The sequence below is a fragment of the Boleophthalmus pectinirostris genome, unplaced genomic scaffold, assembly GCF_026225935.1.
Source record: "Boleophthalmus pectinirostris isolate CB_2022bp ecotype Guang Dong unplaced genomic scaffold, ASM2622593v1 HiC_scaffold_13, whole genome shotgun sequence".
Taxonomy (NCBI): domain Eukaryota; kingdom Metazoa; phylum Chordata; class Actinopteri; order Gobiiformes; family Gobiidae; genus Boleophthalmus; species Boleophthalmus pectinirostris.
Genome location: NW_026571036.1, coordinates 21,620,608 through 21,646,338, shown reverse-complemented (window position 1 = coordinate 21,646,338; position 25,731 = coordinate 21,620,608). Strand labels below are relative to the sequence as shown.

Sequence of the window (25,731 nt, the reverse complement as noted above, 5' to 3'; positions counted from 1 at the left end):
GAAAAATTTACTTTTTCCTATTTATACAAGTTAATGTTAAACAAGTTAATGTTAAAACATTGTGTTGAAATTTTATTTTTCTTAAAGTTTCAGGTTGTTCATAATATTATAATATTTTGTAAAAGAAAGAGTTCATCAATGAAAAAAGATTTCTGTAATAGATTTGTGTTTCTCTGCACAAATATTTGAACTTATTGTTATTTTTGGGGTTTATATGCCATGAGTTTTCTGATCTGGCCCCTTTGGGATCAAAGTCGGTTGGATACGGCCCCCGGACCAAAATGAGTTTGACACCCCTGACATAGACCATGATCCTTTGCTCCATTTCAGTGTACGCTACATGAAGAAATAATGGTTCAAAGTCTTGTCAAGGCATTTTAAGAGGAAAAAGTATCATATTAACAGTTTTCTTAGCCTCTACAAAATATCGTAATAAATATTGTACCATGAGATGTATATCGTGAAAATATCGTACCAACAGGTGTGGATATTGTTGTATTCATAATCGTGAGCCCCCCCACTATATCGTGAGCTTTCCCACTATATTACAATAAATATCGTACCGTGATGTTCATACTGTGACGATATCGTATCGTGAGACTTGGATACCGTTACACCCCTATATAATGGTGCTGAAAATGCTTCTGTGAAAGTGGAGAGATGAATTGGAGACTATTGGGTGAGGCTGAGCAGGAACCTCAATGTGATCAACATCCTGAATCATCTTTTGTATTTATTCTTCCAATGGCTTTGGTAATGGAGTGTAGTCTGGCAGCATGACTGAGCCGCCATTGCCACTGTTTTATTAGAGGTTGTTAAAAAGACCAAAAGAGATCAATAAAATACACATTTACCGGTAATCGATTTTAGAAAGGTTATCAAAAACATGGTAGCATTATCAATACACATGCTCCTGCTGTCAACAAAAAGCACTTATAGGCCCTATACCCAACTTTTTCCCATGTAAATGAGCTAAATCAGTTTTTCCCAACTACAAACTTTCACTTCGTGGAAACCGTCTGACCTCACTACATTAAGAATTCGTTCGCTAATCGCTGCTATTTGATCGTGACATTTGTAATGCTCCGCTCATGGGGCTAACTGGTATATTAAGCTTTTCCCAAATCCCGTAGGAAGAAGGGCAATAACATCTTTACCACTGATAAAATTCACCAAACATTCTCTTTGTTCCAGTTTTAAATCCTCGATCTCGGGAACTGTTGCCACCACAGAATGTACGGATTGGCTGGAGCCTGAACTCGTATTTCCAAGGTTCTTGCAAACCGTCTAGTGTATTCTGATTCCTGACCTAGACGCTGGAGAGAAATGAAATTGAGCAGAGGCACTAGGTGGCACCAGCTTGGCTAAGAAATACTAACATTTTGACATTTGAGTTCACACTGAACTGCTTCAAAGTCAGGGAATATTTAGAATATCATAGCGGTGGTTCAGTCAAATTGTTTGATAAAAAAAATCATTAGATCCGTCGAGTCTCATGTTTCCTTTTGTTTTCTAATTTGTTTTCAGCACATGTTTAATCTGTCCCAAGCCGACCCACAATGCACTGGTGGCCCTAATGACAATACCAATATGTAATAGTGTTTGGTGTTCGCTCCCGAGGGCAGTAATCTGACCACCATTTTAATATCTCACACACAGAAGTAAAGGAGATTGACCAGGGCCTATTTTTAGTGGCATTTATCCCATGGGCACCTGTTGCATGTGTTGTCAGTTATATGTTTCCATGGTTGGAGAACATTGGAAATTATTGGAAAATGATTCACCATGAGTCATAGGTTTGAACAGGTGCACTGACACATACTGCGTCCCTGTGTTAACTGGTTTATGGAATAAAGGATTAACGATTTTATAAGTGTGATGTGGCCAACAGGTGCTAGAATTATTACTTGTGTTTGGCAACGTCCTCACGTCTGGTTTACCACAAGAAAGACCCCGGGGGATAGCCAAATAAAATGATAATGGCATTTATTCTTTTACTACTATTTTTACTGCACTTTTTTCATGTAGGACTCAAACTGTTTTCTCTTTTTTTAATAAAATTTAATGGTTTAATCCTAAGAAAGCCTGAGTAATGTAAGCTCGAGGGAAGACTTATTATGCTTTTGTCTGCTGGGTAATCTATGACACACATGGATCATTATTTTATATTTTAGGCATTTCAATTTGCAATATTGATCTAAAATGACGGACAACTTGACAAATGGTTGGGGAAACAGGAATTTCCGGAGCGATGGCGCCGTGATTGCAGGGAATATGATTACTCAAACATGCATGAATAAGTCAGTGGGTAATTGAGAAGGGAAAACAATTATAACTGTTTAAATCTTGATAATGTTTTTAATAGGTAACAAAGTCAGTCTCCTGATTATATAGAAAGACTGTTTTATTGCAATATTGTCTAGACTTATTTTCAAACATATGTTCAGATTAGGACCACAGTTTCAAACTTAAAGCTGTAACTTCTCCGGTGGAGGGTCTGTCATCTGCATGTCTCCATGGAAATGTTATTGCTGCTTCACAACAAGGCATTCAGCTTACCTGTCTTGCTCGTATTCACTCACAAAAACGCTTTGAAATGTATTTTTTTCTGAGACTGGGCTTGCCCCTGCATAGATACAACCTCTACCTTGGCCTGGTGGAGTTATATTTCCTTCTATCTAATGCCACACTTTGACACATCCCAAGCAATGCAGTAACATCTCTGCGGGGACACAAACGGGGAGACAGAGTTTTCCTTTACTTAGCTTCTCCATTCCATTTTTCGCTTTTTCAAAACAGACACAATGAATAAACAAAAATTGGCGTTCATGAAAGAATAACATGGAGATAAAGGTATTACTCAAAATTAGCTGCTGTGATCTTTCAGCCATGTTATAATGTTGTTACCTCATCAAAAACATACCCGGAGTTTTGCGTGTGTGTGTGTTTTTTGTTTTGTTGTGTTTTTTTCACTCACACGTTTGAGTAACCATTTATAATTAGTCTGTCTATGCTCCAAAGCTCAAAATGCTCTGTTCCACCTTGCTTTTTATGCCTTTTGTTCAGCAGAGTTTGGCAATTCCAGAGCTGAAATCATCCAAATGATTCTAGTGAAGGTGCATTGAGTTTAAAAGCACAGTGGAGCAGTTCCTGTATTACTACATCACAAGGTGGAACAGAATGCTTTCCGGATGAGAGAGAAAGAACTCAGACTAAATACATAAGGTTTGTGTGTTGAACATGTGTGAATGAAATGAAACACAGCTCCAGATATGTTTGTGATGAGAAAACAACATAACATTGATCAGAAAATAACGTAATATGGAACCTTTAAAGAATTATATAACCAACAGTCTAACTCTGCCCATCTGCTCATGCTCACAGCGGGCGCAGCTCCTGATTTAGAGCCATGGTCTGTGCGCCGTTTGGTCTCACCATGTCCTGTCTATGGAGGTTAACCGTCCTGGAGCAAAGCATCTCATCTGACACCCCTCTCCACACATCTGCAGCCTCAATGGGGCTTACATCACCGCCTCTGCCCCCTCTGCTCAATGACTTTTGGAGGATTTTTATATTGTTGTGCACGCTTTGTACTCTTTGTTGTTATTCGAGTTTGAAATATGGTCCATAGTGGTCCAGGTTGTCTTCTGTACAGCACCAAAAAAGGATTGGGTTGGATGGAGTAAAAGTGTTATAGTGTAATGGATTATTTAAAAATGTAGAGCAATGACTCAAAAGCATTACACTAATTGTTTGGCTCATGCAACAATATTTTTCACCTGATGTCATTCTTTCCATTTATTCATCCAAAAATTGTATTGGCAAAGTTTTTTTTTTTTTAAGCACTTTAGTAGTAGCTGTCAGTGGGCAGCGTTTCACTAGAGGTGCATGGGAAATTTGTGAAATATTGATGCTCTTGTGAATGCTGTTTCAGTATTAAGCATTCAGTTTATAATAATAATAAAAAAAAAAAAGTCAAGCAACAGAGCTGAATTAAAAAATTCTTCTAAATAAGTATATAAAGAGATCCTGTTTCCTGATCCTGCACTTTTGTGGGCAATTTTGCAGAGTTTTTTCTTGTTGGTTTTATACTTAAAGATGCATTATGTAACTTGGGAGGGTCTGTCAAATGCTTTTCTCCATGGAGATGTTATTGCTTTGTCTGGAATGTTTCACAGTATGGCATTAAACCTTTCTATCTTCATGAACACCAAACCAGACCAAGTTACAAGGCAGATCTGTGAAGAGGCAACCCCAGTCACAGTCAGAACGCCTGTTTTCAAGGTAGTTTAGAGGTATAAAATCATCTGTAATTGAATAAATGTAAGGTAGAGCTGTTTAATGTCGTACTGTGGAACACTCCAGGCAGAGCAATGACATATTCATAGAAACAACCAGGTGATGGACCCACAAAGTCACACCGTGGTCATTCAACTTCAATAAATACATTTAAAGGCATGTACCGTATTTTCCGGGCCACTAGGCACTCTGAATTATAAGGCACACTGCCATTAAATGGTGTATTTTCGAACTTTTTTCACAAATAAACCGAACTGGACTTTAAACAAAACACAGCAGTTAGATGGGTCAGTGGGACTTTGTTTGGTGCGTTCACGGTGACTCCGGGCTTTGTTCAATTGTGGCGTGTAGGGAGGGTGGTGTCTGGGACCGCTGGATTGTTGGTGTGCTCGCAGTGACTCAGTTGTTCAGTTGTGGCTCAGAGTGGCACATTGCACTCGTTTTTTCGGTTTGTTCCTCCATTCCATTCCTCATCCGCGTGGAATGATGAGTGTGGCTGCGGGTGTGTTTTGCTTCGCGGTCGCTGTCTGCTCTGTGTGTGTTTGCCTGCGCAGCGGGTGGTGCAGCTTTGTAGTTTACTGAAGTCGTGCTGGGACACCCAAGTGGATTTGTGTGTAGAGCGCACTGGATTGCGGGGCGCGCAATCGTTTTTTGATGGGGTTGGAGGCTTAAGAGTGCGTCTAATAGCCCGGAAAATACAGTGAGATTTATTTTATTTTATTTTTTTCAAAATCGCTTGGATCACTTAGATAATTTGGAAGCAGGATACAGCATATTCACCATAGAAACAAGATTAAGACTATAACAAAAGTATAAGATTAAGATTAACATATTTTATCCCCAGAAAAAAAAAAGAAATATTGTCTGTCTTTGACCCATCCTTACATGCTGCTGGAGCTATTAGGAACAAATGGGTGACCCGAGGGACCCATCTCCAGATCTTGAGCTTGGTTAGGACTTTTCGTTATAACTGAAAGACTGTACTTATTGTGCATGTTTTAGATTGATATACCAGTTGATTCGAATAGGCAGAAAGCGAAACTGGCTGGCACTGAGACAGTACACCTGTTAAATCCTATGACTCATTATGAATCACTGAACCAAAAAGGTGAAATTCAGAACAACCAATAAAATACCAATAAAAGTCATGACTTTATTAATCGACTGCCCTGGTTCTATGACATAAGAAACCTGAGAGGAAGGAGGAGATTAAGAGTCTTGACCGGGCGGACACATGGTCTGGCACTAAGGCTCTGGAACAAAAATGTATGTGTATTATTCCATGCACTGTATCTTTTATTTATTTTATTATTGATTTATTGATTGATTTGAATAACAATTGTCTTAGAAGAAGCTAATAAGCACTACATCCACTAGTTAAAGATCTTATATTACACAAAATTGACTCTTGTGAGGTTTAAGCCATGTTATAATGTTGTTACCTCATCAAAAACAGACCTGGAGTTGTTTTGTGTTTCACTCGCACATCTTTAAATAAGCCTTATTATTATTATCATTTCCTGTATTACCACATGACATCACAAGGTGGAACTGAGTGTTTTCAGTTTGAGAGAATAACTCAGTCTAAATATGCAGGGTTTGTGTGTGAATGAAAAAAAAACAAGCAGGTATGTTTGTGATGAAGAAACAACATTACAACATAGATCAGAAAATAGTCTAATATGGGCACTTAATGTAATTTGTCAGAGTCATGTAGCAACCTAATGACACCTATTCGTCTTGTTCTTAATTGGATCTGCTCATTAAGTCTGCTGCTCCCTTTGGTCTCGTGAATCACATGAAACACGATATACCTTTAAAGCACAGACAGCCCGGGGTGACCCTATAGTGTCAATGGTCTAAAACACAACACACACATTTCAGAGGGGAGTTTTGCTGGAACTATAAACCTAACAACATCTAGCATGCTAATGTGCAGATCCTGCTTATCGGACATTAAAATGCTTTATAATCACATGCAGACCATACACAACAGACCTATTTTAATCTCAAGAGCTGCTTATACAATATATCTGTACTGTGGCAAGACAAATTTTGCTCAAATGAGGAAAAACAGACCCTTTATTCTTCAACATACTATGATCAGTACTTACAGCAGTTGTAATATTACTACTAATTGTTACTACTACTTTTACATTCAACAGTTTGTATTGCTGCTGCCATTACAAATCTGAAAGTGCCTTCAAGGAAACAAGCAACTCTAGTTTTGAGATTTCATAAAACATACATATTTAATCAAATACTAGTACAAAATATTGAGAATCATTACACATTGAGTCGTAGTAGTATCATCTTGGTCTTCTTCTAGTAACCACTGCCAGGCATATGTTGGTGTTATCTAACTCTGTATCTCCTGTGATCCTGTATTTTTCCGAACTGTTTTCCATTTTACAGTAAAACGATCCATGTTGTGTGCGTGCCAAACCGGCCCTGAACAGTACATCTCTGATCATCACTACCCATCTGCCCCAGTGTAGCACACACAGGTCAGATAACAGGGAGGGAGAGGGGGCCAAGAGCTGGCAGCAGGTAAAAGTAGCCTAATTAAACATAGCAAGACATGTGTAAGAGTGTTGCCTTTTGATTGGACAGTTGGTAATTGGATTGCAGCTTCATCCACGGTTGTTATGTCCAAAGTTTTGGGCACGACATCTCAACCACATGGCTCATATTCCAGCTCTTGTATATGTGTTTGGTATAGGGGTTCTAAAAACTTTCAGTTTCTTTTAAAAAATGGCTTGACAAGTTATAAAATTATAAAATGTATTATCCAGTGTAAACTTCAACGATCTACAGCGCCAGCAACAACTAAATACTGATAAACAATAAATACTTCATAAATGTTTTGCAGTGAGGATAAAGGTAACGGGCCAGGCTGGTGCCACCTAGTGCCTCTCCTCATTTTCATTTCTCTCCAGCGACTAGGTCAGGAATCGGAATACACTAGACGGTTTACAAGAACATCGGAAATGTGAGTCCTGGCAACAAGAATGTTTGGCGCATTACTTACGTCACGACCAAATAGCAGCAATTGGTTAATTAAAAAAGTACCCTCCTAACGAATGAATCCTAATGCTACGAGGTCAAACAGTTTCCACGAAGTGAAACCGGCTGATGAATCAGACTAAAAGGAAACTGCAACTAGCATGCAAATCGTTCTTCCTAATTATCGGACAATTTATTTTTTCTAAATAGATGCAGACAGTACACATGCAGCTGACTTACTGGATTTTGACCTCAAGAGCTGCTCATACAGTATAACTGTACTGGGGCAAGACAAATTTTGTTCAGACACATATGAAAAAAACAGGTACAGAGCTTTTAAAGGGCCCATATTACACTATTTTATAATGTTATAATGTTGTTTCCTCATCTAAAACATACTTGGAGTTGTCTTTTGTTTCATTCATACAACATGTGCATATTTACTCTATGAGCTCTTCTCTCAAGCAGATAAAACTCTGTTCCACCTTGTGATGTCATGTGCTCCGCTGTGTTTTTAATTTCAGCCCTTGCTAATCTCTATTGAACTAAAGGTAAATGGCAGCAGATAAAGTGAAAACTACTGCTTCACGACATCACTAGGTGAAACACAGCATTTTGAGCTTTGGAGATGCAAACAGACCAAAAATAAAGTGTTACTCAAGCATTTAATGTTCAGCAATTGAGCTCAGTTTTGCAGTTATTTTTAGTAAAGGCCACTGTAATTTGACCAAAAGAATGCTCTTCATGCAGTCTTCTCACATTTTTGCATGGTTTGATTTCACATCTCACAGTCAAAACATGTAAAATTGCGGCGTCAGACTGGGCCACTGCTGCAGCTATTTTTACCAGAGGCATTCATCTGGAGAGGCATCATCAGCTGAGACCCAAACGACCAGAAATCACAACAACGCACCAAAAAAAGCTGTGTTAAATGAGACCTTGCACTGTCACATAGGCTTACTAATATCCTGCATTATTTTACATGCACTTACTCTCGCTTCTGACGCCTCGGAATTAATGAGCAGAAAAAGCTCATGTTTAGGTTAGGAAACAAGATGCACACACAAATGAAACAGCCTATACTTAATGTGTTACTTATTCACACATCATTTACATAGGAGAGAATAATGTGGCATGTCTTAATTTAATTATGTAATGTACTGTAGCGCAAGGTCAAAGCAGTTGCCAAATGTCAAAATAGTGGAACTGCTTAGTGATCGGATGTAAACAACACAGTCATGGTGTCAACTGATATTTAGTCCTAAAGGGGCTGTACCCGTCATTTTTCATGTAATAAAATAAAATATGTTTTGCCCCAGTACAGATATATCGTGAAAACAGTTCTTAGGTTCAAAAGACGACTGCCATGTGCTGTTTGCATCTGATTATAAAGCACTCTGAACCAGGAATTGTGTTGCTCACTCAGCTCTGCCCTCAGAAAGTTTCACAAAGCTCTACAAATGAAAAGAAAATTAGTAAAACAATAAAATTCAGGTATGAGCGTATTGACGTAACTTGTCACTCAACTCTAAAACATAGCTCACCAGTGTTGAGAGTAACGAGTTATAAAAGTAGTGAGTAACTGTAATGCTTTGCTTTTTGCTGTAACACAGTAATGGAAGACATTACTGTGGGAAAAAAAATTAAAAAATTTCACTCGGTACAAATGTCACACGCGTTTCAGTGCTTTTTTAACCTGGATTGAAGTGGTGGGTTTGTTGTTTTTCTTCATACAAATTCGCTAAAATCACGCAATATCAGCAGCAGTGAAATGCCATCGTTACGGTTCCAAGTGTCAGGACGGGCCCAGTGGTGCACCCAGACCGTAGGGTAACCGTCGGTGAAAGGACCGGCACAGAGCTCCACGCCGCACTGAGTTAAACACAGCTGACGCCCAATCGTGTTTTGCAGACACTCTGCTCCATGGGCTCAGGGTTCTCTCAGGGGCGGTCCTAGATTCCAAGTCCTAGTCCAAGATTAGTCCTGGTTTGGTCCATGTTTAGACCTGGTTTAGTCTTGGTTTAGTCCTGGTTTAGACCTGGTTTAATCCTGGTTTAATCCTGGTTCAGTCCTGGTTCAGTCCTGGTTTAGACCTGGTTTAGTCCTGGTTCAGTTCTGGTTCAGTTCTGGTTCAGTCCTGGTTTAGACCTGGTTTAGTCCTGGTTCAGTTCTGGTTCGATTCTGGTTTAGTTCTGGTTTAGACCTGGTTTAGTTCTGGATTAGCTCTGTTTCAGTTCTGGTTTAGTTCTGGTTTAGTCCTGGTTTAGTTCTGGTTCAGTCCATATATGGAGCAAAAGTTCAGCATCTTTGCACAGTTATTTTGGTGAGAGTAATGTGAAAGTAATGCAACAGTCGTGCAATGCCTTACCTTTTAAATTCAGTAATATCGTAATGTAATGAATTACTTTGAAATGACAGTACCAAGTAATAAATAACACATTACAGTTTTGAAGTAACTTGCCCAACAGTGAACATAACAAATCATTAAATCTGAATCACAGCTGAATGGTAAATGGTCACATTTTTATACAGTGTTTTCTCACCTTCAAGGCACTCAAAGCACTTTACATCAAGGAACCACTCACCCATTCACACACACACATTCATACACCAGTGTACGCAGACTCAAGGACAAAATGACAAAAGTATTCGCTTGAGAGAGCTAGAATCGCACCGCCAACCTGTGGGTCAGTGGATCTAACAGCCCTACCAATTTGACAGATTATTCAGAGCACCCTTAATATAAAATCTACTGAACTGACATTTAAAACCACAGTTGCACAGTGTTATTGCAGTAGGAGTGTGTTGTGGAGTTGTGTCTCTGTAGAGGTTGTTCTGGTCCCTATGGAAGATGGTCCCTTGATACTATCATTGGAGAAATACAAAATACACAAATGTTTTACTATTTTGCACTATGAAAGCATGTGTTATCAGTAGTATACTCATAAAAATAGTCCTATGTTGTGTTAAAATAACAGGTTTAAAGAAAGGGCTCATAATTCAACCTATTCCTTTGTACAAATTTTAACACCTCTTGTAGCATTATGATCTTGTATGGTTTTAAATCCCACTATTTTATTACGTAACATTGACTTTTTCCTCCTCTTCTTCTGATCTCTCTGTGCCCACACTGTTACCAGATAACCCTGGATACGTGCGTTTGAAACAGATTGGTGTGTTATTCGAGTTGACCTGCTAAAGCCTACCTCACTACATTAGCAATGACTACAAATTAAACCTTTCCTCAGCACCCCATTAAGGTTTAAAGCTTTAGATTGGAGTGTTCTGGGGTGTTAATTAGCCCACAAACACAGCAATTTAGATACCTGCCTGAAAAGACTGAATATCAATGACAAAAATGTGTAATTCAATATGATTATTTTATTATGTTCATGTTTAACTTTATTCAACTCAATTAACTGATGTCTCTGTTAATAATAAATAGGGATGTAATGATATCCAAATCTCACGGTACGATATTTATTGTGATATTTTGAAGAGGCTAATATAATTGTAGATGGGATAATTTTTTTCTTTTAAAATACGTTGACAAGATTTTGGTGTGAATTATTTCCATCATAATCTCAAGACTTCAAGTAAAAAACATAGATCTTCATGTTGTCTGCACTGAAATGAATCATGGAATATGTAGTTTCCGATGTTCATAAGCTGTTGCTTTTATAAAAGGGACTTGTAATTAGTTATATTGTGACAGTCCACAATATTATTGTGAGACTTTTGACGATACAATATCACGATATTTTGTTTTTTGTTACATTCCTAATAATCAATACATGTAAGAATGTAGGAATTTCAAATAGCAATGGTCACTAATAATGCCAGAGGTGGGACCAACTTGTTGTTTTGCAAGTCTCAAGAAAGTCTCAAGTCTTTGACCTCAAGTCCGAGTCAAGTCCCAAGTTAAATACAGGCAAGTCCAAGTCAAGTCTCGAGTCACTGGCCCATAAGTCCAAGTCAAGTCAAAGTCATCTGCTTTGAGCTTCAAATCATTTCAAGTCTTTAAACCATTGAACCAAATATAGTTTAGATTTTTGCAATTTACATGAATTTTAAACAAAATTGTACTTAAAAAATCATAGTATCTTTATATATGAGTATTTATAGAGTATATGAGAGTTGTAGAAATTAATTTTTTCCTTTTTAAATGTCTTGACAAGATCTTCATGTGAATCATTACAGTCAGAATAGAAAGAATTCAGATTTAAAAGTGCTTCTCGAGTCTTCTCAAGTCACAGGCCTCAAGTCCGACTTGAGTCCCAAGTCTTAGTCCATTTTATCAAGTCAAGTCTCAAGTCGTAAAAATAGTGACTCAAATCTGAGTCGAGTCAAGAACATCGTGACATGCAAGTCACGACTTGCATGTCCCCACCTCTGAATAATGCAATATTCCACAATCATTTCCTTGCCGTCACAAAACAGTTGGGTTAAATCTATTTAATTTAATTTAATTTAATTTTAAATTATTCATTCAGTTCACTGTATAAAACCAGACCAAATGTGGAATACAGTAGTAATAAAAACTGTAAAAAATGGCACCACTAACTTGTTGAGTTACTTGTATCTTTAAGTATTTGTTTGTTGTTGTAGCTCAGACATACTTCATAGTGTGATGAATTTACTCAAAATATATACTTAAAAAAATAATAAAAAACATCTGCCTATAGTAGGTTTATATAACATTCACATATAGAGCAAAACATGTACTTAAACAAACAGAATCTTCTTAGAGGCTCTCCATCATCTCCCTTGTGATCTTTTACTTCCTGTTTGAACTCTCCCTCTTCTCTACATGTCACTGTATAATGTGCAGGGCATGTTCAAAGCGCGTCTAAGCTCCCCACTTTATATCTCATGTAATTTATGTAATTAGACCAACTGTTTTTTGGAGATCTCTCATTGCTTTAAATGTTTGTCCCTCTGACCTCATGGAAAACTACGGCCTGCCAAGGTCTTCTCTCACATCCCCTAAAAAGGATCTGGAGCAGCTTTGCAAATACGCACTGATAGGAGTTTTTCAGACGCTTGACACAGACATGAGACAGGGAGGGTGGAAACAGGAAGACTGAGGTATACTGGAAATGACAATATTAATTCTGTTTGTACATGGGTAAACGCATTCAGCAGGTTCACGCTTACATGGTGAGAAAACATTTGATCAAGTAGTGCATTTCACTTTCTGTTAACTAAGTTGTTGTTGGCATTTATATTTTTATGGGTTCATGTACAGCACTATTATTAATGCCTTTAAGTTTAACCAAGTTATGAAGAAAAAATATATTGTCTCAGTTAAAGAGCCCATATTACACTATTTTCTGATTTATGTTATAATGTTGTTTCCTCACCAAAAACATGCCTGGTGTTGTATTTTGTTTCATTCACACGTTTAACACACAAACCCAGCATATTTAGGCTGAGTTCTTCTCTCAAACAGAAAACACTTTGTTCCACCTTGTAATGTCATGTGGTAATACAGGAAGTGCTTCACTGTGTTTTTAAACTCCACACACCTTCACTAGAATCATTTGGATAATGTCAGCCTCAGAATTACCAGTGTCTTTCTGCTAAATCAGGCTTTTTACCTCCCAGCATTAGGATTCGTTCGCTCAACAGTAGGCGGGTACTTTTTTAATTTAACCAATCATTGCTATTTGGTTGTGACGTATGTAATGCGCCGCTAACGGGGCCAGCTGATATATTAAGCTTTTTCCCAAATCCCGTAGGAAGAAGGGCAATAACATCTTTCCCCTTGATAAAATTCACCAAACATTCTCTTTGTTCCGGCTTTAAATCCTCGATCGCGAGAATCGTTGCCAACACAGAATGTATGGCTTCGTCTACATCCATCTCGACCACTTTGTTTACTGTTGTGCTGTACCACAAGGGACCCAGACAAGCACTTGAGTTTGACGTCATGCCTTCACAGCTCTTCGCTGACTGGTCAGTGCGCAGTTTACCACTTCCAGGGTTCTTATAAACCGTCTGTTCTCTAACCTAGTCGCTGGAGAGAAATTTAATTGAACGGAGGCAGAAACTGAGGAGGTGGCGCCAGCCTGACTAGTAAAAGGTAGCTGTTAACTTGAAAACTACCACTACATGACATCACAAGGTGGAATGGAGTACATTTTGAGCTTTGGAGATGTAGATAGATTAATAATAAGGCTTACTCAAAGATATATGAATGAAACAAATCACAACTTCAGGTATGTTTTTGAGGGGTAAGAATATTAAACTTACCTACCTTCATTTAGTCCATTACAGGTGTTTTCATTGCTCAAAAATGCAGGGTCATCTCTCCACAGATCTGACCTGTGCCTTATCCTTTTGGCGTCATTAGCTTGTCTCCTTGGGGATGGCTACATTTAATGCCATATTGAATAAATGCATAACATCTCCACGGAAACAAGCAGAAAAAGTTGTGTACCTGATTGATAGAAACTTCTTTGTCTCTCCATTTCAGAGGTGAACTTGGTGTGAATGGTTACCTTGCCCTGAACCAGAGTGGGGAGGGGTAGTGAGGACCCATCTGTGCCCATATGAAAGCACAGGCTGTGGGCATACGTGCAGCTGGAGCTGGGGGTAAATGAGTTAGCTTGGACCAGGCGAGGACTGCTTCCTTTGCCTCACACCGGGGTTATTATGATTAATATATCCTGGTCACTCCTCTGTCTGATCTCTTTGTTCTGCTCTTGAAATGTCCGTTTATTGTCCTCAAAATCATTATTGATATAAAGAGATGGTTATGTAATCCTCAGTCTTCAGACAGTGAAGTAATGCAAAAATATTGGACAGTTTTGTTGTTATTGCATGCATGAGGAATGTGAAATTGGATCATGGGTTAGAACTGCCAAGACGTCTGGAATCCGGAAAACATACTTCTCCAATAATACTTTATGAAGATATGAGTCTGGTCACTGGTATTAGCCAATTGCGGGGATTAAAACAAATATGGCAGTGGAAAAGAAAAAATAATAATAATACTAAATTTAAATACTAAAAATACTAAATAAATGTAGCTCTATGCTCAAACATAGACACTTTTCCCCACCCACTCTTTGAATTAGTCCAACTTCTTATGCTGTGAGTGTCACCTCATCCAAAACATACCTGGAGTTGGGTTTTGTTTCATTTACACAATTTACGTCTATAAACATATATAAAGCTATATAATACAAAACTATTATCTGCTTAAAGAGCTTAATCTTGCCTCTAGAAAATCATGATTTTTGTCATATTATCCCCTGGTGTGAAATAATGCAGAGGACTGGCTGTGATGTGTAGTGGAGGATTCTTTGTGTACACTGGAAAATTAAATCATCACACTTTTTCTTGTTCTTGAATGGGCTTCCAGTTTGTCATCCATCTTCCCCTATCATAACATTTACTCAAAACTTCGTATAACATTTGTATTTGGTAATCCTTCTGCACTCCATCACTTCAAACATGCCGTATTTCTAGCAGAATATTTCACTTGAGGGTTCAGTGCAGATGGGCTAGTTGGACATGGCTTATAGGACTATATGCAGCAGTCCCATGGTGTGTTTAAGTGCTTCTGTAAACATCAGAAGGTCGTGGGGAGGTTGAGGTGTCTGTGTTGTAAAAAGTAGCAGTAGTATCTGAACTGTCTGTGCCTGATGAATACACAGCAAAAGAGTTTCAGATGTCATAAATTAAACACCAATAATTATGTTAATTGCCAGAAGTGTGTGTTGTTGTGCTTTTGCTCCAAATGTTTTCGTGCTCTGGTGTATGAATTTGTTTATCAATGGTTTCTTGATGTAAAGAAATTTTTGCGCCCAGGAGTGGAGACTTTACACTAAGTTGGAAGGTCTATTTGGTCTGAGATACTCTTTCTGGTCATAATCCAAGCAAGATGTTAAATTATAGTTGATAATCTGACTAAAAATCTCAAGGGGAAATAAGAAGGCACTGGAAAAAAGCTACAGTACTTTTAAATAAGTATTACAAATTTGATATATTGTTTTATTTATGATTAAATTAGGCTTGTTTGAGGTTAGGTAGATCTGCACAGATTTGATCAGTGTCAGTCACAGACTGTATGAAGAAGTGGGAGAGTGACATCGCCCATAACGTTCAGATCCAGTGAAATGAAACTCACCGAGGCTGGCAGTTATGGGGCGAGTTCCATATAAGAATAGGAATTGATTTACAGACAAATTAGTGAAATAAAAACACTAGGATCCTGGAGAGTGGGTTAATATGAACATTTTAAGGCCAAAATGAGGAGCCTGACAGCAGCAGTTACGGAGAAAGGGGCAACATTTTTTCAATATAAAGTTAACTGGAGCTGGAGTCGATAGAACCTGAAACGTGCCCATGCTCACTCCCTATTTGAAGCGCTGTGGCTAGCACGTTAGCTGTATTCATTTAAGTTAGAATTATGTCCCACTTTACCCAGAAGTCTTCTGATGTCACAAGTACTTAGGTAACAGAAAAAGAGCACATTTTCAACTGCCTTCTACTCACAATTTAGTATTGGACAAATTTATAAAGAATAAAAAAAAAAAAAAAAACAAAAAAAAAACAAATGAAGATTAATGTTTGTCTGTCCATGATAAATGCTTGTGAACTACTCTCACTGGTGGGAGATCCAAGATTCAAGATTGTCTGAAACATAATTTGTGGAAATAGTAAATTCCAAGTCTCTCCTGACATGGGTCCCACTATCACCCATCTGGAGATAAAAGGAACAGTTTAGGCTGCACCAAGGACAAAAACCTTCAGAACCTTTTCGCTCCCTCACTCTGCAATTTCAACATAGATAGGGTTCACGTCATTGAGGGACACTCCAATATGGACACCTGTATTTGGACGAATGGAGATGTCTTTATATGGGCACACGTGGCGAGAGGAAATTCAGGATGGGGTGTGTTTACTGACCTCTACGGCTCTCAAAGTTATGTCCCGGGACAGTCCACTTCACTTACTCAGCTTAAAGCTCTGCACTTGGCTTTTACGTCAAATCACATTTAGGTGAAAGTCTGGTCTAACTTTAATAATGTTGATCTTGGGAGACTAATCCGTGGTAAAATATTGGGCGTTCCTGTGTTCACATGTCTCTCAAGGACAAAGAGTGATAAAATGTAAATGTGAATGTAAATCAGCAATGATGTAACCAAGACTTTGAAGAACCATCAGTGTCCTACATATTTAGAAGACTAAAATTATGAATGAAAATGAAAATGTGAAATATGGAAATGATAAAATGATGATAAAATGATAAAATAGCACTTCACAGTAAACATAAAGAGTGCATACATTAGTGATAACAGAGGTCAATGAATAAATTATTAATTTTCATAAATATGGAGCAAAGATGTGGCTTAAGATTAGTATAGTGGTGTGGATAAATTATTGCTCTGATTTTGGTTAAAAGAAAAAGGAAATCAATTTGTAGTCATTTGTATTATTTATATATTATTGTTTGCTTAAAACTGAGACTTGAACTCAAAAATCTTTAGTGAGTAAGTGCAAATACATGCTCTCAAATCAAAAACATCCACTGCAAAAATGAAGTACAATAAAAGATACCAAAAATGTACTTAAACAGTATTTTATATTTAGTTCATGTTTGAAGTGTACTTAACACAGTTATATAATATTATCTTACGTCTCACACTGAGCTTCTGCCCCCTGATGTGTTAAAGGTTGTGTGTGATTTGATAGTATTTAATAAATAGCACCATTTAATTGCAACATTAGGAGTGCAAACTGCGTCTTACCACAGTGACATCAGAGACAATAACTTCTGAGAGTAGCAGAAGTCTCTGTACCATGTGTGTCCCTGTGTCCTCAGAGCTGGGTATTGTTGTACTAAAGCGTGTGGCAGAGCGCAGTCTTCAGGGCAGCTCTGTCTGAAGACATTAACATTCACTGTTCAGTCAGAGAGAGTGAGAGAGAGAGAAAAAGAGAGAGGGGGCTGTGAGAGAGAAGAGAAGGGGAGAAGAGAGAGAGGGAGGAGAGAGAGGGAGGAGAGAGAGGGGTAGATGAATAAGCTGAGGTTTTTCATCATAAAGAAACTGTGGTGCAGTCTTACGTCTTAAAGTACTTTAAAACATATGTGCATCCCATTGTATATTCATAATATTGGCTCATGGTTTATACAGAAAAAAAAAAAAAAAAGCAAAGAAAAATGTCATCAAAAACAAAATAACATATTTTAGAAAAGTGAAGCCAACGGTTTACACAGTAGAAGTGACCAAGGTTTTGAAATGTAATGCATAGGAACTTATATTATTTATGTGCTCTATATCTATGTGTTCCGATGATCTCCACCCATTGGCCATATCTTTAATACAATGTGTGCGAAATATGAGGTTACACAAGAGGTCCCTCGTTCAAATTATAAAGTTAACCAAATACCTTTCCACTGATCTGCAACTTTAAACGTCCTGTTTTACACAAAATTGACTCTTGTGAGTTTTAAGCCATTATAATATTATCTAAAACATGCCTGGAGATGAGTTCTGTTCCATTCAGACATGTTTGAGTAATCCTTTACTATCTGTCTACATCTCCAAAGTTCAAAATGCTCTTTTCTAACTTGTGATGTCATGGAAATGGTAGTTTTTAAGTTTGCAGCCTTTGCTCAAACTGGCAATTCCCTTTAGCCAGACTGGTGCCACCTAGTGCCTCCGCTCAATTTCATTTCTCTCCACGACTAGGCCAGGAATCAGAATACATTGGACGGTTTGCAAGAACCCCAGACGTTGTTGACTGCACACCAGCCAATCAGTGAAGAGCTGTGAAGCCGTGACGTCAAACTCAAGCGCCTGTCTGGGTTCCTTTTGTGGTACAGCACAACAGTAAACAAAGTGGTCGAGATGGATGTAGACGAAGCCATACATTCTGTGTTGACAACAATTACTGATATCGAGGATTTAAAGCCAGAGAATGTTTGGTGATTTTTTTCAAGGGGAAAGACGTTATTGCCCTTCTTCCTACGGGATTTGGCGCATTACGTACGTCATGAACAAATAGCAGTGACTGGTTGGATAAAAAAGTACCCGAGTACCATCCGTCAAATCCTAATGCTGCGAGGTCAGGTGGTTTCCACAAAGAGAAATGGGCTGATGAATCAGGCTAAATTCCTGGAGCTGAAATGATTCAAATGATTCTAATGAAGGTGTATGGAGTACCAGATGAAATCACAAGGTGGAACAGACTGTTTTCAGTGTTTGAGAAGGCTAAACTTGCAGGGTTTGTGTGTCAGAAGTGTGAATGAAACAGTGTTTGTGACAAGGAAACAACATAAATCAGAATATGAGCCCATTACCTAAACCATAATTAGATTTGTAAGTGTGGTCTCCGGTGTGTTTGACTCTCGGTCTGTGTTTAACTAGGCCTGTAACTTATCTGTCAAAGTAGAAGTGCCAGATGAATGGATTGTGTTCCTGGTGATTTTGCTCAGGACAAACTGTTCAGCAATCAATGTAAATGTGATGGAGCTACAGGAGGGAGCGCCGTAGACAGGGGAGAGGGGTCTTTGATGTGTTCCCGACTAACACTAATTAATGCTACTAATGAGGCCTTTATTCACTAAGACAGGGTACACAGAATACAAACAGATGGGCAGATAAAGCAAACAGGATTACAAAGGAAAGGCTCTAGTGTATTGCATTGGAATATGTATTGCATTTGTAGAAAAATATGGTGCAGCAGGTGATTTTATATATAGATTTTATACAAGGAGCAAAATTTGGCAATGAGTAATTTGTGACGAGATTGAGCAAGATTGTTTGTGTTGTGTTTGTATTTTTGATTGCTGCAGTTTGTGATATTTTTGTCGAAGTGAATTTTCTTTTGTTTGGTCACTCTGGTGCAATATGTCTGAGGCAAGCTTCAGCCTAAACAAAGAATACAGTAGTGATGCACATGCTTGTCTTATCTTGCAACTCCACTATTTCTGCTAATAACATTAATATGGATTATTAAGGCACATTTCATACACCCAGATTTGAATAAATACTAATACAGATATCAGTGCAATGTATTATTTCATTTAACTATTTATACTGATCCAAAGCAAACAATATTTTATTTTACATGACCTATTTAAAAGGTATACACTTATTTAATAAAAATATTTCAGTGGAAAACCTTACCTTAACCTTAACCTCAGAACTGCCCAGAGCCCGGTCACTGTCAAAGCCTCTCCTCTGTTCACACTGTAATGAACAAGAGGTGCTGAGTCTGTTACTTGTAGCTGTCTTCTCAGATTTGTCCAACAGTAAAGACGGAGACACTCATCCACAAATCTGTCCCCTCAATGTGTCCAGGAGTGACAGAAGCCCTGACAGCTTACACTCACCTGCACAACATGCTGAGAGCTTTGTCAAGTTACATAATACAGCTTTTATGATGAGGAGGACAACTGTCTTACTGCGTACGATGAGAAACAAATGTGCAGGATTTTGTAGAGTTGTCGTGGGATTAAAAAGTGTAAAATTTTAAAGTTCAGCCGTGTAATTTTTTGGCCAAAAATTGCCCTCCAGCTGCTAGTCTCCATGGGAATTTTTGTTCCTTTGGCTATAATATTCTAGCCTGATTCATCAGCCGGTGTCACTTTGTAGAAACCATCTGACCTCGCAGTATTAGAATTTGTTCGCTCAAAGGTAGGCGCGTACTTTCTTTTTAATTCAACCAATTGCTGCTATTTGGTCGTGACGTATGTATGCGCCGTTAACAGGGCTAACTGGTATATTAAGCTTTTCCCAACTCCCGTAGTAAGAAGGGCAATAGCATCTTTGCCCTTGATAAAATTCACCAAACATTCTCTTTGTTCCAGCTTTAAATCCTCAATCTTGGGAATAATTGCCAACACCAAATTTACTGCTCTTCTCTGATTGGCTGGTGCCCGGACTTGCACTTCTGAGGTTCTTGCAAACCATCTAGTGTATTCTGATTCCTGACCTCGTCAATGGAGAGAAATTAAATTGAGCGGAGGCACTAGGTGGCGCCAGCCTGACTATGGGGAATTGCCAGTTTGAGCAAAGGTAGCTGCTAACTTAAAAACTACTATTCCCATGACATCACAAGTTAGGAAAAGAGCATTTTGAACATTGGAGATCTAGACAGATAGTAAAGGATTACTCATAATAATATTCCACTGATAATATGTGTTCCTAAGTATAGTTTTAAATGTGTTTTTCAATGGAATGACTTGCCGCCTTAAGAAAGTTACACACTGCTACTGTACTATGTAGACCAAACTTTTTTGGTAGGGTGACTGTCGCCTTCTCGTTTCCAGGGAGATCTTGATGCTTCTAACAGAATGTTCCACAGTTGGGCATTAAACTTATCTAACTGCAATGAGACATGCAGTTGACACCACTAGACTAAGTTACAGATAAGAACTGTGGAGTGGTGAGCCCGATCACAGTAAGACATATATGTTTTGTTAAGGTATGTATTTATGCTTTATTCATCCAAGGAATATTCCAGGTGATAACATATCCATGGAGACAAGTAACAGACCTTTTTTTTAAAAAGTGCTGCTTTCTGAAATGGCCAGCAAAGTGTTTTAAAACAAAACATTACATGTAATACTAATATTGTGACCTCTATGAAGACTTTGCAATGTTATTTTAGTTATAATTATAAATGAGAAAAAAAATTCAACTCTCCTTGCATTTTTCATTTTCCTAATACACAATTCAAATATGTTTCCATTTTAGTCCATCGTGACATTGCATTGTGGGCTTTTATGGAGCTGTTCTGTTAATGGACTTGACGTAATATGATTTCAAATAAGCTCCATCAAAATGAAATCATTTTCTAGGCAAACACAGTGGACAAGTTAATATTAATGTGTACAATGTGAAAGGGCTAGTTAATGCAAGTGATGTATTGGCTGCCAAAATTAGAACGATTGCTTTTATTAAGTGTAGAGGTCATGTTGTTTTTTCCTTTTACATAACGTAGGAAAAATGCAGATTTCAATACCATAGTGATGAATCATAGTGACAATGGTATTACCTCATCAAATCATATTCAGAGTTGTGTTATGTTTCATTCACACTTTTGAATAACTCTTTATTGTGAGTCTGTTAAGTTGACTATCTCAACAACCCTATTTTAGACAACAAAAGTAATAGAAGGACTAAACTAATTTGTGGTGGACAGATGCTTCAAAGACACAGATCGTGATGACAATAATGTTTAAATTCAATCATCTCCAGCTGTAATTGCATTAGGTGGACTGGTCAACCCCTTCGCTTACGTGCACTGTTGTTATAATGAGATATAGGATCTTTGACAGAAGCAGGTTGGAGGTAGATTGGATAATAATGGAGTCACATGAGAGAGGTGTCCTGTGGGATGGTGTCAGAATAGTTAATTGAAAAAGTTCAGATTGAATTAAGATGTTGGAATATTATGGAAATGTTTTATTGTGTGATGATAAGTACTAAAATTTCAAACTCCTTTATAGTCGATACCATAACGAACATTTTAATCACAAAGCAGAAGGTTTCTTAGTATTAGTCTGTGGTCTCTTGTATTTTGATGTGAAGAAAATCATTCTAAAACTCAACTATCTAGTTTCAGTATCAGTTAGTATTGATTAGTAGCTGGGTCAAATTTGTTGTTGACGATCCTAGACTGACGTAAGCTCCATCCTGTAATCTTATGGAAAAGTTACATTATTTTTGCCTTTAATTTAGTTCTGATATTATTAGATTGTACCTTCAACATTATAATGACAAAACCATGAAGAAAAGATTATGCTACAATGCCAGTGATTCATTTTAAAAAGGTACATAAGTCCAACATTTCAAATAATGTCAGCGCTGTTGACCACAGTAATTGTTCATTGACCTTGTGCAAGGGGAAGAGAAAAGAAGTGAATGTTAAAATTGTGGACCAAAAAATTTACATAGGTACGTTATTCAGCACATTGGACATTATCATATTGTGCAAAGCAGAATAAAAAAGGTCAGGAGTTGGACTGCTTCCTAAATTAGGTTCATTAACATAACTAATTTACTCCAGACTTCTTTATCCAAACACTAGAGCGCTCCTCCTGCTGTCCCATGTCCAGGTCTGATCAAGTGTGCACACTCTCCTGATGTTGATCCTCTCCAAAGGGATGGAGAGGATCACTAAATTATTCACAGCTACACAAGACTTGACCATGCACGTGCTGTATATCATGGGTCAAATTACAACTGGGGTCAGAAAAATAAGAAGTTTTTGATTTTTAACATCCAGAATGAGCCACTGAATTAAATGCCATTAATCTTATACCTTTATTCAGGGTGTTTTTATTGTTAAAAAAAAAAAAAACTGGGGTCACCTGTTTGTCTTCAAAGAGATATGTTTAATGCCATACTATGGAATATTCTCTATTTCCATTGTGCAGAAAACAAACTGGGTGATTTTGGATGCACCCTTAGATAAAGGTGAATCTCCTCTGGTTCTAAGCTCGTTGGGTTGCCAGGTGCAAACAGATTCAGTGACGCAATGTTGAAATATTGTTGCAGCCAAAATTCACATTTCACTCCCAGTACGATATACGAGTCTGCTGACCTTTCAATGTCCTCTCCCTGCAGCTCCTTCAGTCCAGACCCCCCGCTCTCCTCGTGGATATTTCATCAGTTCTACCTCACTAACACTGCCTCCTGTTTATCTCTGTGTGCAGGTTATGGCCACGCCGCGCCCAGTACCGATGGAGGAAAGGCCTTCTGTATGCTGTACGCTCTGCTCGGGATCCCCCTCACCCTGGTCATGTTCCAGAGTGTGGGCGAACGCATCAACACATTTGTACGCTACCTCCTCCGTCGCTTCAAAAAATGCTTGGGAATGCGTCGCACAGAAGTCTCAATGGTCAACATGGTCACTTTCGGATTCGTGTCCTGCATGAGTACGCTATGTGTGGGAGCGCTGGCCTTTTCGCATTTTGAAGGATGGAGCTTCTTTCACGCCTACTACTACTGTTTCATAACATTGACCACTATTGGATTCGGGGACTATGTGGCGTTACAAAATGAACAGGCTTTGCAAAATCAGCCAGAGTACGTAGCCTTTAGCTTTATCTACATTTTGACTGGACTAGCCGTGATTGGCGCATTCCTCAACTTAGCAGTGTTGAGGTTTATGACGATGAATGCCGAAGATGAGAAAAGGGACGCCGAGCAAAGAGCGTTGCTTGCGCATAATGGACAAGCGGGCCACGTGCACTGCTCTATGGATCCTGGGTCACCTCTGTCCACGCCATCTGGTTGCGGGGGCGTTAGCGGGGTGAGCGCGAGCGGGGCGGCCAGTCGCGGGCTTCGAAATGTATATGCGGAAGTCCTGCATTTCCAGTCCATGTGCTCATGTCTTTGGTATAAAAGTAGGGAGAAACTGCAGTATTCAATCCCAATGATAATCCCTAGAGACCTCTCAACTTCGGACATAGAACAAGGCGATGGGTATTCCAACACGCTACATTCTAACGGTTGCGTGTGCAGTCTGCAACGCCATTCAGCCATTAGCTCAGTGTCCACCGGCTTGCAGAGTATCAACACCTATAGAAGACTCAACAAGAGAAGGAGTTCAATTTGATCTGTAAATATTTGACAACTTATTTCTGATCATTAAGTATTCTGAATCTGTCCAAGCCGAGAGACTTTCAGGTTTTGAGCAAGGATGCAATACCTCCTACGGACAGAGGGGGCAGCATTCGCCAGTAGTGAAGTGGACAATTTTGGACAAAGCTGTTCTATGCTATGGTGCAAATAATTGTCACCATTTTACGAAAGAAGCAATAAAGACATCAGATGGTTATTTTAGACAATACAAGTAATTCAGATTTTTTTTTTTTAATGAGGTGTTTTACTCACTTGATAAATTAACTTCTTTTGTTATGAAAACCGAGTTGTTTGAAAGGTGAATGGATGGCTTCTTTTAACCCAAATGATTCTATTTATCGTTTTTAACTAGTAAAATGTAAGTTGAATGTTTTATGAGGGCATTCTGTTAGTCCAAACATACAAAGCAGATGCCTGTGGATCTAGATAAGTGATATGCAGAAATCCAACATTGAAGCACACTGGGGTATAATAGTTGAAGTATTTATTAACAGTGTCTTCTTATTTAAATCCCCTCTTTTTATTATTAATCGTTTATTTATGTGGTTTGCTTCTTGAGGGACCAGCACATATTAAGCATTCCAGACATAGTATTGATACTTTGCAGTTGATGGTACTGCTCTGTCTGAAGCTCCGTTAGGGTTTAATCTGAGCTTTATTTCAACAAAAGCTGACTATCCAGAGCTGACCAACTGTTTTTTAATTGTCAGTCTCACAATTTTTGTTGAAAATCAAACACCAAACAGCACCATGAACACTCATACAGTATTGATCACAGGCTCTTGAAAATGTCTTGTTTAAATCAATTTTGTGTATTTTCTTGAGCTTTCATAGCAGGCTGGTGCCACCTAGTGCCTCTGCTCAGTTTCATTTCTCTCCAGCAACTAGGTCAGGAGTCAAAATACACTAGACAGATTGCAAAAACCCATACAAGAGCCATACATTTTGTGTTGGCAACGATTCCCGAGATTGAGGATTTAAAGCCAGAACAAAGAGAATGTTTGGTGAATTTTATCAAGGGGAAAGACATTATTGCCTTTCTTCCTAAGGAATTTGGGAAAAGCTTATTATACCAGTTAGCTCAGGGAGCAATTGGATAAATGAAAAAAATACCTGCCTACCGTCGAGTGAACGAATTCTAAGGCTGCGAGGTCAGATGGTTTCTACAAAGTGAAACCGGCTGATGAATCAGGCTAGAGCTTTCAGACGATGTTAAAACTTTTATGACAATGTTTGCGCATGCGTGCAGTGTGTGTGTCCAATGTGATGCCACTGCAAAGTATCAATAACTAAATTCTATTTGATGTTTAGTCCTGAGATGTTGCTATGGTGGCGGCACTAGATTTTCAGTCAAAAATGCTGACTGAAATTACTAAGCGGTCAGGTTATAATATGAATCTTTGAGTAGGCTTTCCAGCAGTTTAAAGTGAATAAATATTATGTACTGTACTTAATGTTGTACTGTATTACTGTATGCCATTTGTTCTTGCCAAAATGAACTTTGGTCAGAGAATGCCCTCTTGAATTAGAGGCCCTTCCAAGCAAAACAACACCAAAATAAATAAAATATGAACCTAAAGGCAAAACTATTTCTTTACCCCAGAGTTAGTTTGACTTCAAAGCCAAAACAATAGATCGGGCATGATTTAAAATAAATATTTATGAATTATTTTTTAGATGTAGTTTTTACATTGCTTTATTTTTGCAAAACATTTCAGAGCGCCCTCAAAATGCAGGATATTATATTCATATTAAGTCTTTATGATTAGAATAGAATACATTTCACTGTGAGAAGTGTTTATGAAATGACTGTATA

General features: G+C 38.3%; 1 protein-coding gene across 1 annotated transcript in view; it reads left to right on the top strand.

The window, feature by feature from the left end:
• The window catches only part of kcnk3a (potassium channel, subfamily K, member 3a), a 37,022-nt gene extending 13,133 nt beyond the window's left edge, over positions 1-23,889 (top strand). Inside the window, exon 2 of the mRNA XM_020924227.1 lies at positions 22,985-23,889. Within this exon, the coding sequence (XP_020779886.1) occupies positions 22,985-23,889 (905 nt within the window). The remainder of the gene's footprint in view (positions 1-22,984) is intronic.
• The last annotated feature ends 1,842 nt before the right edge of the window (positions 23,890-25,731 follow it).